This window comes from Lepidochelys kempii, chromosome 4 (assembly GCF_965140285.1).
Source record: "Lepidochelys kempii isolate rLepKem1 chromosome 4, rLepKem1.hap1, whole genome shotgun sequence".
Classification (NCBI taxonomy): domain Eukaryota; kingdom Metazoa; phylum Chordata; order Testudines; family Cheloniidae; genus Lepidochelys; species Lepidochelys kempii.
The window spans coordinates 79,429,908-79,446,293 of NC_136383.1; the positions used below are offsets into that span (position 1 = coordinate 79,429,908).

Here is a 16,386-nt window from a genome sequence, read left to right on the forward strand (position 1 = left end):
AGGAGTAAAATAGGTGTTTGATTTCCCCCAGCTAGTAAAATTTCTAGATGGCACAGAGTACTAGTGCTACAGCTTTACTAATTTAAGAGGCCCTGGAGGGTGCTGTCATGACCACCTCTATTTTTTGTGCATTAAATCTTCATTCTTAGAAGAGAAGTCAGGATCCCATCAAGTCAGAGCCACAGGAATTCTGCATCCTCCCTTGCATGTCCTGCCCCCACATCTGCCTGCTGCAGACGAGCTACAGTTCTGTAGCAGAACGGCAAAACACTGAGCCCAACTGTTAACGTGGCCTGGTTAAGAACATTTTTGCCGACAGCCAATTCCCTTCATAGATTCAAAGGCCAGAAGGGATCATTGTGGTTATCTAGTCTGACCTCTTGTATAGCACAGACCAAAGAACTTCCACAACTCTCCTAGAGCATACCTTCTAGAAAAATATCCAGTCTTGATTTAAAAAGTTGTCAGTGAGAATCCTCCACAACCCTTGGTAAACTGTTCCAATTGTTAATTCCTCACTTAAAAAAATAAGTCTTATTTCCAGCCTGAAATTGGTTTAACTTCAACTTCTAGCCACTGGATTGTGTTATACCTTTTTCTGCTAGGCTGAAGAGCCTATTATTAATTTCCAGTGCCAAATATAGAGGTAAAAAACACCTCTATTCCTACTCATGATTCTTCGTGGTGTTTGTGTGTTTTAAACTGCCAGCCTTTTAAATGCTCCCAGAGTTAAATGGGGATATTTCAGCCTCACATTGACACTAGTTACCCAGATCCAACTCAAGTGTTTGAGGTTTAGTTGGAGTATACACCAGTTAGAAGGAAACCCAGCCAGAATTTTAGATCCAAAGACTGTCATTTAGAAGAGTGACTTGGAAACAGGTCACATTTGATATGGAGTGGGAAAGGAAAGAAAAAACCCATGGAATCTCATGCCACCATTGGCATGTCTTTTCATAGTACAAAGACACTTTAAGGGTGCTGCTAAGGATATTAAGACACCAGAGAAAGCAGCTGGATTATCAGAGAGCTCTAGTGATAAACGTGAGCTGTGAATTCTGAGATGTGTAGTTTATAAATGTGTCTCTGCCTCAGCTTTCATGTACAGTTCTAACAATAGTCATTAGTCAATGTAGTCACTCTACCTGGAGTGCACCATTGCTAGAATGTATTGCATTAGAGCAAATTGACCAAAACAGCAAAAGCCTTAATAAAGCTCTTGTTGCAAGCTCCTAATAGTATATTTCCAGCCAGCGTTTAGTACTGTATACAGTGCTCAGACATGAATGCATGCAATCTGGTCTCTGAAACCTGAACTCACCTGACAACCAAGAGCTGCTCTTAGGAAGGTCAGTACACTTGCAGACACAGGAGCTGCTCCGGTGATCATTAGTCTTACTTTTCCTCCCAGACTTGCCTAAAAAAACAAACCACACACATACAGACAGACAAGGTATTCCGGACACTAACAGCATTTTAATGAGAGATTGTCAGAAGTCAAGGAATCCCTGTTGAGGTTACAGGGACAAACCACCCCAATGAGTCGAAAGAATAGTAAATATGGCAGGCGACCAGCTTGGCTTAATGGTGAAATCCTAGCGGATCTTAAACATAAAAAAGAAGCTTACAAGAAGTGGAAGGTTGGACATATGACCAGGGAAGAGTATAAAAATATTGCTCGGGCATGTAGGAATGTTATCAGGAGGGCCAAATCGCACCTGGAGCTGCAGCTAGCCAGAGATGTCAAGAGTAACAAGAAGGGTTTCTTCAGGTATGTTGGCAACAAGAAGAAAGCCAAGGAATGTGTGGGCCCCTTACTGAATGAGGGAGGCAACCTAGTGACAGAGGATGTGGAAAAAGCTAATGTACTCAATGCTTTTTTTGCCTCTGTTTTCACTAACAAGGTCAGCTCCCAGACTGCTGCGCTGGGCATCACAAAATGGGGAAGAGATGCCCAGCCCTCTGTGGAGATAGAGGTGGTTAGGGACTATTTAGAAAAGCTGGACGTGCACAAGTCCATGGGGCCGGACGAGTTGCATCCGAGAGTGCTGAAGGAATTGGTGGCTGTGATTGCAGAGCCATTGGCCATTATCTTTGAAAACTCGTGGCGAACCGGGGAAGTCCCGGATGACTGGAAAAAGGCTAATATAGTGCCAATCTTTAAAAAGGGAAGAAGGAGGATCCTGGGAACTACAGGCCAGTCAGCCTCACTTCAGTCCCTGGAAAAATCATGGAGCAGGTCCTCAAAGAATCAATCCTGAAGCACTTGCATGAGAGGAAAGTGATCAGGAACAGCCAGCATGGATTCACCAAGGGAAGGTCATGCCTGACTAATCTAATCGCCTTTTATGATGAGATTACTGGTTCTGTGGATGAAGGGAAAGCAGTGGATGTATTGTTTGACTTTAGCAAAGCTTTTGACATGGTCTCCCACAGTATTCTTGTCAGCAAGTTAAGGAAGTATGGGCTGGATGAATGCACTACAAGGTGGGTAGAAAGCTGGCTAGATTGTCGGGCTCAACGGGTAGTGATCAATGGCTCCATATCTAGTTGGCAGCCGGTATCAAGTGGAGTGCCCCAAGGGTCGGTCCTGGGGCCGGTTTTGTTCAATATCTTCATAAATGATCTGGAGGATGGTGTGGATTGCACTCTCAGCAAATTTGCGGATGATACTAAACTGGGAGGAGTGGTAGATACGCTGGAGGGGAGGGATAGGATACAGAAGGACCTAGACAAATTGGAGGATTGGGCCAAAAGAAATCTGATGAGGTTCAATAAGGATAAGTGCAGGGTCCTGCACTTAGGATGGAAGAATCCAATGCACAGCTACAGACTAGGGACCGAATGGCTAGGCAGCAGTTCTGCGGAAAAGGACCTAGGGGTGACAGTGGACGAGAAGCTGGATATGAGTCAGCAGTGTGCCCTTGTTGCCAAGGAGGCCAATGGCATTTTGGGATGTATAAGTAGGGGCATAGCGAGCAGATCGAGGGACGTGATCGTTCCCCTCTATTCGACATTGGTGAGGCCTCATCTGGAGTACTGTGTCCAGTTTTGGGCCCCACACTTCAAGAAGGATGTGGATAAATTGGAGAGAGTCCAGCGAAGGGCAACAAAAATGATTAGGGGACTGGAACACATGAGTTATGAGGAGAGGCTGAGGGAGCTGGGATTGTTTAGCCTGCAGAAGAGAAGAATGAGGGGGGATTTGATAGCTGCTTTCAACTACCTGAAAGGGGGTTCCAAAGAGGATGGCTCTAGACTGTTCTCAATGGTAGCAGATGACAGAACGAGGAGTAATGGTCTCAAGTTGCAGTGGGGGAGGTTTAGATTGGATATTAGGAAAAACTTTTTCACTAAGAGGGTGGTGAAACACTGGAATGCGTTACCTAGGGAGGTGGAAGAATCTCCTTCCTTAGAGGTTTTTAAGGTCAGGCTTGACAAAGCCCTGGCTGGGATGATTTAACTGGGAATTGGTCCTGCTTTGAGCAGGGGGTTGGACTAGATGACCTTCTGGGGTCCCTTCCAACCCTGATATTCTATGATTCTAAGTCTTCCTCCCCGCCCAATACGAGTCACAGGAGTGCTGGGCACTCACGTCTAGTTTTGAAAGGTATCCTGTTCTAGAAGGAGGAACTACCTTTTTCTTGACATGCTTTATGCTCATGCACTAAACTCAGTTATTTGCAGCCATTTTCTACAATCACTGTCCACAAAGACCACACTGTGCTGTTACTGCATCTCTGGCACACACAGACAACTGAGTCTGCAGAGCCCAAAGCCATGGCCCCCTCTGTGGGATTTGGCTTTGCAGCAGTCCTACTGTAGGGAGGATGGGAGGGAGTGAAACTGCTCTGATTAACCATGCTAGACATCAGTGTTACAGTATGGAGGGGCAGTCAGTGACGCAGGTCATCTAGGATTAAAATGACGAGTCACTACCAAAAGTACAAACCGCTTACTTTGAGTTTCATATATAGCCATAGGTTCTTGAATGGCTAAGACATCCTTTACCCAGGCTGAAGGGAGTCCCAGCTAATCACTCCCTCATTCACATTGAGTGATTATAGTCTGATGCCTACAGTTCAGTTATTAGAAAGTGCTTTGGATACAGTGATTTCAAGGTCACTAGATGCAAATATCTTAGATGTTAACCACTCAGCTAGGACACTGGTAGGAAGTCTCACAGTTTAATGCACTTCAGAGAGCCTAAAGAGTCTAATAGAGAAAGGATAGTCAAGTGAGATTACTGAAGATTTGAGACCTTTGTACAGCACACAGTTATCAACATGTATTGTAGAGAAAAGAGATTACTCAGATATTCTATGCTATTTGTTTGCCTGTCTGAAGCAAGACAGATTTGTTTCAGGAGAATCTATTTCATAATGTTTCTTTGCACTAGAACTAATAAGGAGTAATCCTCCAAAGATTTATAACATGAGAATTTTTATGTGTGAGCAGAGACCGTTTCAAGCATACCTGTATTTTGCGGAAGATCAGTTTATCCCACAGGCTGTTCTTTCTAATTATGCCACTTCTAAGTTCTGCTTCTTTCCTCTTGGAAGCAAAGTCCAGGATCCACCTTTTCAGTGAAGTATTGGCTTGTCCAAAGATCTAATATGAAAGAAGTTAAATCTTGTATTAGAAAGTTCGTAAGACAGTGTTCCTTTATCCTTATGGGAAAGCACAAAGTCTTTTTAAAAAAAAAAAAAAAAAAAATTTTCTCAGAAGCCTTTACTGAGAAGTATTTTATCCCAGATGGAAGACTTAAGATACAGAGAGGCAAAATGCTTGTCTACATGACTAATTCATAGTAAGATCAGGTGTAAATCTATCATGCACTAGCCTGATTTGTGCTAATTATTCACATGGACTCTGCTGACATGCACCAACAGTTCATTAGCGTTGACCTACCCTGCTTTGAAACCAGGGTAGATCAGAGTACACTGAGGAACTTCTAGTGCATGTCAGCAGCATGCACATAAATACTTAGTACACATCAGGCTAGCATGGAATAGATTTACACCTCATCTTGCCATGACCTAAGTGTTTATGAAGCGAAGCCCTAAGTGATCTGCTCAACGCCACACAGGAGGTACAACTCTGCTAGTGACTAGAACCCAGGTTTGATTCAGTCTGGTCTCCACCAGAACATGCTGCCTTTCTAGGGATATCTAACAGCCAACCATTAACTACAGTTAACCTAACTCTCTAGGGATTTAAACAGTACTGTATATGCAGGCATATGTTTTAGAAATTAATGACCCATCCCAGGTTTTGATGGCTAGCAAGTCCTACCCCACTATTGGCACAGCTTTTGGAAAGTGGTTTTCAGTTTAATTTGTCAAGTTTTAGATTAATGCTACTGGACTTACTTTGTCAAACATCCTGTTCAGCAATCTTGGTACTACAGGAAATATAGTTGGCTGCAGTGTTTTTAAGTCATCCATAAGTAGTCTGATGTCCCCCTGGAAGAATCCTATCCGAGCTCCATGGCAGAGAATCACACACTGTTAAGACAGTAAAACTGCTTTTAGTACATGAGCTATAGTTAAAGAGATACATTTAGAGCAGGCTAAACTGATGATCCAGTATCTTCTCTAGTCTTGGCAGCTGCCACCCCACCCATGCCAAGTCCTCTTAAGTCTTCAGCTCCACTATAACAATTGGGAAGTGGTGGTGGGAGGGAGCCTCTGGAGAAGTGTTTCATTTCAGGGTAGGACAGGAAAGATGAAGCACCAAGGGAGACAAGGCATCTCCATCACTGGAGATTTTTAAGAGCAGGTTAGACGAACACCTGTCAGGAATGATTTAGAATGAGAATACTTAGTCCTGCCATGAGTGAAGGGGACTGGACTAGACGAACTCTTGAGGTCCCTTCCAGTCCTAGGATTCTAAGCTGCAGAGGCAGGCCAGGGACCTTAAGTCAGGCTCCTCACATGCCTTATCCCACTAACAGCAGAAGTAAACCACAGTGGCTGGAGAGCACTGGCCAGGTAGGCAAGCAGTGGCAGGGATTGAAAAGCAGGCAGTGGCAAAGATATACTTGTGACTACAGGAACTCTAGACCCACCTATTAAAATACTGAAACCAACTATGAAGCAGAATGTCTGTTCCCATTTGCTTGGCTTCCCTACTGTAGGTCAAGAAATTCCCACGTCTGCACTTAAGGTAGCACATTGTCTGACTGACAATATGGATGCTTGTCTTCACCACTTGTTTTATACTTCTGTGGAACGGGGGCAGGTAAACCGAAACGCAGGAGGATGGATTGAAGGGGGTGGATGGTAGAGATGGGCCTGGGTCAATTCTGGCAACAGGAGAAATGCCTACTCTTCCCCTTCCCCCTCCTTGAGGAAAGCAAGCTCACTCCCCCCTTTGGGCTAAAAACAGGGAAGGAAATAGAACTACAATGAACCCCTGTTTTCCCTCTCTAATCCCACCCCCTTGTTATAGTTTATCCTGTATGTCCCTTTCCCCCCCCCCCCAAATGGTCTCCCTACTGATTCTTGCTGTTGGCTGTACCTTCTCTTGGGTGGTTTTCTATGCTTTTCTTTCCTTGCCCTCAGATTTGTCTTTTTCCTCTCCCCCTACCCCCAGCCCTGCAATATAGGCTCAACATCCCGCACCCCACACCCATGTTCTGCTACTATATAGTGCATTCTTCCCCTGCACATCAGTTCAGGCAGAGTCACCAACCACCTGCATAAGGTGTCAGTGTACTCAGTCTGCCAAGTTCATTGGTCTACAGTTTTTTCAGGTGACCAGAGTCTGCAGTAGGTAGAGTCTGCTGGGGTTTACAAGACTCAGGACCAGCTTTTCAATAGAGACTGAGTACTGTCGAGAACAGGGCATTCCTGTTTTTCAGAAATATCAGTTCTCCTCTCTACGGTGGGAAGGGAAGGCTTCTCTCCTCACCAGCAACTGAAAGCCCTCTTGTTTTCCCTCATTAAGTCCTCTGTACCCTACCCAAATGCAGAGTCCCACTGCCACTAAATCCTTCCCACACTGGACCTGTTGTTCCTACTGGATAGCTAACAGTCAAGTTGCTGCATACTCAGCAGCTGGCTGTCAGGGTCTTTCCAGCCAGAGTGGTACCCTGTGATTTAAGGAAGAAGAGGACAGAGAAGCAGGAATAGAGACCTAATGTCCAGGCTGCCAGGGGAAGAAGGAAACTCTTGAGATTCAGACTGTAGCTCTAGTGATGGCTGCTGCACATTTTACCCAGCTTAAGTCTTAGAATAAACTGGCTAATATGTTTCTTACTTCACACTGGTTTCTTTTTGAGGCCACCCATTCTTTCACTCATTCCCTACACCACCCTTAAGCAAGAAAATGTTGTAACGACTGCATACCACGATGAATAAATTAGCATGGCTAACTTGTCTTGTCATTTGTTTACTATTCAACTTATTTCAGGTGATATACCTACAATGGATGGCAAGGTGCCATTTTTCCCCCATAGTTTTTCCTACTTGCTGCCCCCAGCCAAGTCAGCAAAGGATTTTGAAGACTGTTGGGCCAAGAGAAGCGGTTTTGCCTAGAATAAGCCTTATGGTTTCCCATGCCTGAATGGGCCAAGGTGTTCTCGTTAATCATTCATAGTGGTGTGCTAGAATAGGGTTACTATTAGTTAAGTGGTAGCCCAAGGAGTTGCCACGTGTGTAATCAACATTTGACTCCAACGCTGATAGGAACAAATGAAAGTCTGCATTCCCCCAGCACAAGATTCAGTTGAGATGAATGGCTGTATAGGCAGTTTATGTAGTTTTTATAACTGGAGGTGGTAACAGTGACCTCATTCTGGAAAAGCTTTCCAACTATTGAAGTAGTGGAGTCAAATATAAGTACACCAACAGCTCCACACAGTTAAACCTTTTCTAGATCTGAAATTAGGAGGTAGACTAGATTTCAGCCTAGAAATGTTGGATGCATGGTCCAAGTGGAAGCCCAATTACCTCCCACCACCATGAAATTTGGGGGACAGATCTGAATTACAAAATTTCTGGGCTCCAAATTGTGTTTCCTTAGACAAAAGGAAGAGCTAGAAACTCAAAACCATTACTTTGAATGTATTTAGAAGGAACTTAAATGAGCAATGTGTCTGTCAAGATAACTTTAAAGCAGAGTACTCTGGGTTTCTTATGAATACCTGGACTACATAGCACTCAAGTACAGGTTTTTATCCTGTGAAAGATCTGTTTACATCACAACTTCCCATCTGTCTGGTTAGCTGCTTAAGTCTTCAGACTACTTGTGATTTTGCAAGCCAATACAGATTGCTGAACTAGGAGAAAGCCGGTGTACTACAGGGACAACCAGTTCAGATAGTTTGCTCTAGCAAGCTGGCTGCTACACTTTAAGCAATGAGAATAAGTGTTGGTAGAACTGAGTTTCAATAACCACTACTCAATTTTACAGTGGCAATAGCCTCTTCATACTGAATCAGTCGCCCCCACCCCGCAATTCCACCCTTGAGAACTCTTCCCCCTACCTGCACTCATGTCACACCAGCAGCACTCCCAGCCTCTTGCACTCTAAATATTAAGACCTTCAGAGTTAATATTGCAACTAAACCAAGGGAAAGGCCTTAATGGTTTTTAAACTGCAACAGACACCTGAAAGCTGGAAAAATTCAGACTCAAATGTAACCCAACTCTGAAGTCTTAAATAAGACCTGGATATTCCAAATTGCTATCTGCCTTCATAACACCTGCCCACCCCCATCTTAAGCAGCTTGGTACCCCAAGTCACTGTTATGCAGACTACTGACACACTCTACTATAACGCCATACTTCTGTATTGCATGCATTACCTACTGATGATATAGGCCATCATTTATTTGGTCTGACTAGTCTCCACTTCAGCCTCCCTTCATGAAATAGGGTCAAGAGTTACCCATGCAGGGTTTACAGTTTGGTTCAATGGTTCTCAGCACCCCCACTATATAAATTGCTCCAGCACCCCCACTATATAAATTGCTCCAGCACCCCAATGTTAGTGTTTATGGCCTTCACCGAGTTCTTGATTACACAGTCCAGACTATTTTTATAAATAGAGTTCTGTCAAATCCCTTATCCCCCAAATTAGGGGTCCTAGGACTTTGCCAAATTATCAGACAGCATGGCCTAGCAGCTCCAAGTTTCATTAGCATTTTAAAAATCCAATGAAAAACCACCAACTCCAAAAATCTCACTTTCTGGAAGAATGGAGGCACTTGTCCATTATGAGGTCAAAAGCGAAAATCCCACCATCACTTCTTGGAAATGGGATTCTTGGAACTGGTGATGTTTTTCCATTGAATTTAACCTAAATTTGCATGATCTGAGAACATAGCTATTCACAGACTATTATGGCTAGCTAAGGGTAATTACCAATGAAGAGCATGGCATTTCAATGCAGTACCAGTTGCATTAGAGAAAGAATCGTGGCCAGTATAAGTATTTTGAAAGAAGATCTAGTGCTCCATTATATAGTTCTTAATAAGCTTATTCCTGAAAATATCTACTTTTCAGTAAAGCTAAAGCTCGTAGTTAACAGGAAGTGAAATGCCCAATACTCACGTCATCCGGACAACAATTTGTTTCCTTCAGACACTTACCTGGACAAGTCTTTCAAACATGTGTGCAAGAGGCAAAAAGGAAATGTGTGTGTCACTGGGGTTCAAGACACATGCACTCTGTAAAAAAAAAAAAAAAGTGAGATTTCTGAATAGTAATATAGTACATGCAGATTCCTACCTCCACAATTCTTTCAAACATATGGGCCAGGGGCAAGAATGAGATCAGAACATCTTCTGTAGCAGGAATGATTGCTTTCTGTGAGGGAAATGCCAAGCAGGAGAGAGAGAGAGAGAGAGAGAAACAGACTTAAATTTTCACAGTAATTAATGACAATTTGTAGCAGAGGCTTATTGTAACACTTCTCAACTCTAGGACACACCCCAGACTTCAAATTTATTTATTTGTAAAAAGGTATTCTTGGCTTTTACATACTTTGACCAAAGAAAGTTCCAAATAGCTTTGGGATGAGACATTTGACCTAAGTTTTAGATTTGAGTTCTGTCTTTTGGATGTTAGTGTTGGGATGTGTACAGCAGCCATTCAGAATTGTCCCTTTCCTTATCCTACAAGGATAGAGGAAGTCACTTTTGGGACAATTAAGGGTAGTCAAGTGCTCAGAAGATGTACATGTTGAAAAGAACAAGATTGAAGCGGTGTGCCTTGGGTAGGAAGAGACATTGTTTATCCCACTCAGAAGTTTTTGCCCAACTTACTGTAAGTACACTAACAGACTAATAGGTAGCTAAAGCATAGTAAACAGTTTCAGAGTAACAGCCGTGTTAGTCTATATTCGCAAAAAGAAAAGGAGTACTTGTGGCACCTTAGAGACTAACCAATTTATTTGAGCATAAGCTTAAGTGAGCTGCAGCTCACAAAAGCTTATGCTCAAATAAATTGGTTAGTCTCTAAAGGTGCCACAAGTACTCCTTTTCTTTTTGAATAAGCATAGTGGTTCTCAAAACTTTCCAGACTACTGTACCCAAGTTTCACCTCAAACTACTTGCTTACAAAAATCATACATAAAAGTTTCGATAATGTCCTGTAACAATATTCCCCCCCCCATTTTTACCATACAATTATAAAATAAATCAAAGTACAATATATATTTCAATTTTACTGTGATACTTGAGCCTGTTTTTCACATGCAAGCCTCATCTGAAGCCAGAGGCTTAAGCATGTACTTTAGCTTCATGGGGGCCCCCCCACGCAATTGCCATTCTTGCATCCCCTAATGCCAGCCCTGCACTTGTAGCCTCCGAAACCTGTCCTGCAACCCTGCCCCTCCCAGGGTCACAATCCTCAGATTGAGAAACAGTGATCTAGATGATTTGAGTACTCCCCCGCCGGTAGGCCATTGCATACCCCTGGGGTACACCTAACCCTGGCTGAGAACCACTGAGTAAACAGAAGTAGTGCACAAGCCACCACAGTTCAGCAATATTGCCTATAACACTTGTCCATTCTTGTCAACCCAAGACAGGGTTCCTACTTGCAGCCTGGAGGTGGATACTTAATGGAACAAATTTACCATGATATATAAACGGACTGTTAATTTCTAGAAATCCCCCAAATGTTTTCTCACTTTAAAAAAGCATTAGCATGTTTGATCGAAGGCAAACGCCACCTTATTGATTAGAGTCACTACTTTGCTATTTCAGAATCAAAACAAAACCACCTGCAATTTAAGCAGCCTCATTAACTAGGTAACTGTTCCAGGTTGACTAGTTACTTTCATCTAATGAATGTAGGTGTTTCAGTGTAGAGTTACAGATTACATTTAGTCTTAACCACCACCAATGGGGAACTCAAGTTTCAAATAAGTTATGAAGAGGACTGTCATCTATTGTTCTCCATGTCCACAGAAGGTAGGACAAGTAGTAATAGGTTTAATCTGCAACAAGGGAGACTTAGACATTAGGAAAAAACTAACCTAGCTATAAGGATAGCAAAGTACTGGAATAAGTTACAAAGGGTGGTTGTGGAATACTTGTCATTGGTGGTTTAAGAACAGTTTCATATAGGTATACTGACTCAACATGGGGAGGAGGGACCAGATGACCACTCAAGGTCTACATTTCTCTAATTCTACAAGTCCTCTCAGAGCCCCCCAGCCCCCTTTTCTTCTGCATTATGAATAGCTTTAGTAGGTTTGCACCAGGGCTTGGTCTCCAAGTGGCAGACTGCAGAACAGAGGAAAAAGTCATTCCTGGACAGCTTTGAAGGCCAGCTTCCACACACCTGAGTTATCATCCACATCAAGGTGAAATGCAACACAGTTATACATCTCCAAAACCTCAAGATGGGTTTTTCATGAGTGCTCAGTGTTGAAACTAAATCAATCACTGACTTCAATGGGATCAGAGTGAATTAAGAGCACTTCTGAAATTAAACTGTCTCAGGGCAAGTTCCCTCCCCCCGAAAGTCCTATATCCTGGTTCTTTATTTTGCCAAGTTAATATTTCTAAGTTCCAAGATTGTGTTAGTTGGATTACATCTATATTTGCATGATCCTAAAACTGCTTGCTTTTCTGGTCAGCAAATTTAGGTTTTAGTCAGTCTGCACCCAACAGCGAGTATGAACCATTATGCTTCTTGCAGGCTCATGCATTTGCTTCTCCAAAGGTATGGACCATAAAATAACTTTAGCCATCCTGTTTTTAACTCATTGGGCCAGAGGCACAGTAGTCTCCAAATTAGACTTGGAAAATTAGAGAAAGCTATTTTATGATCTGCTCTAGAGAGCCAGTGGAAAAACATACTACATAATTTAATGGAATTAGTTTTTCACCCTGTTGTATTGCAAGAGAGCAGCAGACAAAAGGAATATGGGAAACCATCTCATCTGACCCTTTTTCAGGATTTGTCTTTATTGAAAAGAGGGTAGGAGCCTAGGCTAGATCTCAAATAGCTAAAAAGCATTACCCCCACCTTTACATTAGGTAAGAGGGAGTTTGAACTGGAATTAGCTCGCATGTGTTTAGCTGGAGCTAAACTAGATGCTGTCATTTTTGCAAATGGAGACAAGCCTTCAGATGGGGAAGTTTCAGGGTATACGTCAATTGTTCAACTTGCACTATAACCCTGACCTAATAGAATTAGCTCCAAGATGTCTAGAAGGACTTTGCTTCACCTTGACACTAATTTAAGTCACTGCAATAATTTCTACACAGAGATCAGTGTAGATGTGGGGAACCCATCTGTCAGAGGGAACTACATGAGAAAAATGTATGCAGATTTTTGGACTAGTCTAAAGCTTGCAGCTTTACCAATCTCTTGCCTGGGAAGTCACTAAATAGCAAGCTGTCAAATCAGTCACTGACCAATGGATTAAGCAAGGGAGACTGATTTGATATTTTATTTTAATGTTTTGGGGGATGGGAGAGCAATTAGCAGGAGTTTCAGGAATTCAGTGTGTGGAGTTGCCAATTTCAGAACAGCTATCTTATACTGGTGAAGTTTTGATAAGATGGGTTCAAGTAGTATCAGCCAGACTTTAGGAGCCTAAAGAACTTAGCAAAACAGTGTTAGATATTTTCAATGCCATTTCTTTCTGAAAAGGCTTTCCTTCTTATGGGCAAAGCCCTAAGAGTCTGGAAAACGTTGAATGACTTAGCCTTTAAGTTTACCTCTGTAGCTTTCAAAAAAGCTGAAGCATTGCTCACTATATTTTGATGAGTAATCATAGCTCCTTTGGGGTTTCCTAAAGAGGAAATAAATATTAAAATGCAACAGTGAAGGGTTTATACACATTAAAATATCAAGTTGAGATAATATTCACTTTATCACTTACCTCTAGGGAAGTCTAGAAAGAGCTTTAATGGATAGATGCACAACATTTAAAACAAAGACTAATGGTATGAATGAAGTAAAACTTGAAGGGATAGAATTGTTAACAGGTTTGCAAAGTTAGACAGCACCAGTTCTGTTCAAATAGTTGAGGAATAAAGAGAGACCGAAGGCCTTTAATATCTTCCATGTTTGGTAGCTGAAGATCTCAGAAGGAAGGGATTTTGGAAAGAATTTGAAAAAGTTTAAACACTGAAGTCTTAACTTTTAAATTCAATCCTACAAATTCTCTTAATACAAGTCTCATTGTTTTTGAGAAAAAAGGAGGGGGTAAGATATTCTGTTGAAGGACACAAGCTTTCAGGCTACACAGAGCTCTTCATCCTCTGTGTTAGCAGCAAGCAAATCCTGATACCTCACTTCTGAAAGTGCATTTTGGTCTCCAGGAATTATTTGTCAAGTACTTCAACTTCCCATTGGCTAACCCTGAAAGTTCTAAAGCAAGTTTGCCATCCACTACTTTCTGCTGTAACAGGTGAAATGCTGAAGCAGAAGGAGAAACACTGAGCATGTGGTAAGGAGCCTACTGAATGATCTTTGTCCATAAAAGTAGAATATAGAAAGTCCAGCATAAGTGTACCTGTAGTTCCACTGGTGAAACAGATGACTGCTAGATCTTCTGGACTCGGAGGCTTTAAAAAAAAAAAAAAAGTTTGGCTGGTTCAGTATAATGAGATTTTGAGGGACAAAACCATCAAAGTACCAATTTTACTTTGAGCCACAGAAGATGACACATTGGTGCCTTACTTTGATCTAAAGACTGCCAGAGTTATAATGTCAGATCAGTTCTCTTTTTGGTAGTTTGATACTTACCACAGGTTTTCGTCTGTGAGCTCTCCCCACCTCCTAAAAATTTAGGAGACAGACATGAGTAGGATAACCACATTTGCTTTAAAATATGCCCTATCACTATCCATTTCAGAACATTTGTCATTTAGACACCAAGCTAGTTACTTTTGACCATAAAGGAATAAAGTTTAACAGAACTTTAAGTGCCATATGCTTGTGCACCAAATAAGCAAACAGTGACCTGAAAATGCCCCTTCAAGAACACAACAGTAAATTTAGTATCTTATTTATTAAGAAACCAAAGATCTGTGGAATAAGATGAAGCATAGTTTCCAATTTACACGTGGCAGAGGAGACAGGCATGTCACCTAAATTCTCAGTTTTATAACAACCAGTTCACACTCCTATTCTAATCTAGTGGACCATGGCATGTGTGTATTCAGCACGGTCAACCTTTAATGCAACAAAAGCCATTGTTGACGTTTTCAAGAGAAAGTACCTTTTAGCATTGGTCCCAGATTATGACAGTCTATTTTTAAAGTCACCATTAATTCTGCACTTTGTTTTCAAAACAGACTCCTTATTTCACATGCTTCATCAATGCAGATGGGGCACTAACTTTTTAATCATTGTGTTACTGTCAGAGGTTACAGAAGACTTTAGCATCCAATATCATGCCAATACCACCTTGAAGACAAATCAATTATTATAGCATGATGGTGCCCATGCTGTGGACTTCAAGTATTACTGTTGAAGTGATTATTGTTTATGAATTAGAAAGATGCTCCCCTGGGACTTTTGAATGGAAGTGTTTGGGACAGCCTGTCACTACAAGGTGGGGAGCACCTTCTCCCCAACTGCCTCCCACTGTTTCCCTACACAAGTGCCAAAATCTCTTACCAGCTTCCTTCCTTCCCTGCCAACAATGAAGCAGAGATGCTTCATTACTCACCAGGCTGTGGGAACTCCAGGGAGAGCAAGATAGGAGTGGCACATTAGGGGAGCTCCAAGCAGAGGAAACTTCATTGCAACCAGGGGGTGGGGTGGGTGGATTCTCAGCTATAGCCCAGGTTACAACAGCTTGGACTCTTCCAATTTACACTAGGTGACAGCAGTCCCCTAGAGTACACACCATATGCCAGCTGGGGATAACTAGAGCACACTCCAGCCACTCTTCTCCATCCCCCATGCTCCCTACTCCAGAGTTTAGGAAGGGAGCTTGCAGTGATTTCTGCTTCCTTTGCACCACAATGGGAACGGAGTAGGGCTTAGACTCTGCATCCCTATTTGGATTGTGGCCCCTTGTCATTTGAGATTTGTCTGACCCTGTGGCTAAAGAGGCTGACAAAAGTTCCAATATCTAGAAAAAGGTAGAGCCTGAAGTTTTCCCTTCTGAACAGTAGTAGAGGAAATGGCTAAAAGCCAAGCATATTTGAGAGTGGAATTTCAGTGTTAATGAGCTTAAAGGTTTCAAAATCAAGTGTTTTTAATCTTAATTAGGAATGACAGTAGTTAAAGAACCCATATAAGTCAATCTTTTGACAGATTGAAACGTTAACAGTCTTAAACCTGAAATAATTCTATGGGTCAGTTTCATCATGGTCCTTACCTCAAGGTATAAGAAAATAAGCACTGAACATTTCCTTGTGGCTGGCCCTGCCCTGAATTAAAGGCTTAGGCTATGTCTACACCGCACAGTTTACAGAAGTGCAGCTGTGCTGCCAAAACCTTGCCACTGTAAGGCATGCAGAGGAGCTCTCTTTGTAGGCAGGAAAGCTCTCCTGCCAAAAAAAAATAAAGCCACCCCCAACAAGGGGCAATAGTTTTGTCAGCAGGAGAGCATCTCCTCCCAACAAAAACCATTGTCCACACTGGTGCTTACTGCTAAAAATGCAGTGTAGACATAGCCTTAGGCCTGGTCTACACTGGGGGGGGGGGGAAATCGACCTAAGATAAGCAACTTCAGCTACGTTATTCTCGTAGCTGAAGTTGACATATCTTAGGTAGACTTACCTCGCGTCCTCAAGGCGCAGGGTCGACTGCTGCCATTCCCCTGTCGACTTTGCTTTCGCCTCTTGCTGCGGTGGAGTACAGGAGTTGACGGCAGAGCGATCGGGGATAGATTTATCGCGTCTACACTAGACATGATAAATCGATCCCTGATAGATCTATCACTACCCACCGATCCAGT

The 16,386-nt window shown here is 42.5% G+C and overlaps 1 protein-coding gene across 3 annotated transcripts in view; it reads right to left on the reverse strand.

Annotated features, from left to right (window-relative positions):
- Positions 1 to 16,386, reverse strand: part of ACSL1 (acyl-CoA synthetase long chain family member 1) — a 65,437-nt gene that overhangs the window by 15,010 nt on the left and 34,041 nt on the right. For 2 of the 3 annotated variants that reach the window (XM_073341795.2, XM_073341798.2), the window contains exons 8-14: positions 14,220 to 14,252; positions 13,987 to 14,038; positions 13,187 to 13,260; positions 9,599 to 9,676; positions 5,373 to 5,507; positions 4,477 to 4,611; positions 1,322 to 1,417 (exon numbers count right to left, since the gene is read on the reverse strand). In XM_073341795.2, coding sequence (XP_073197896.2) covers positions 1,322 to 1,417; positions 4,477 to 4,611; positions 5,373 to 5,507; positions 9,599 to 9,676; positions 13,187 to 13,260; positions 13,987 to 14,038; positions 14,220 to 14,252 — 603 coding nt within the window. Of the gene's footprint in view, positions 1 to 1,321; positions 1,418 to 4,476; positions 4,612 to 5,372; positions 5,508 to 9,598; positions 9,677 to 9,737; positions 9,816 to 13,186; positions 13,261 to 13,986; positions 14,039 to 14,219; positions 14,253 to 16,386 lie in introns of all 3 variants that reach the window. The other variant, XM_073341796.2, reaches the window with a different exon arrangement.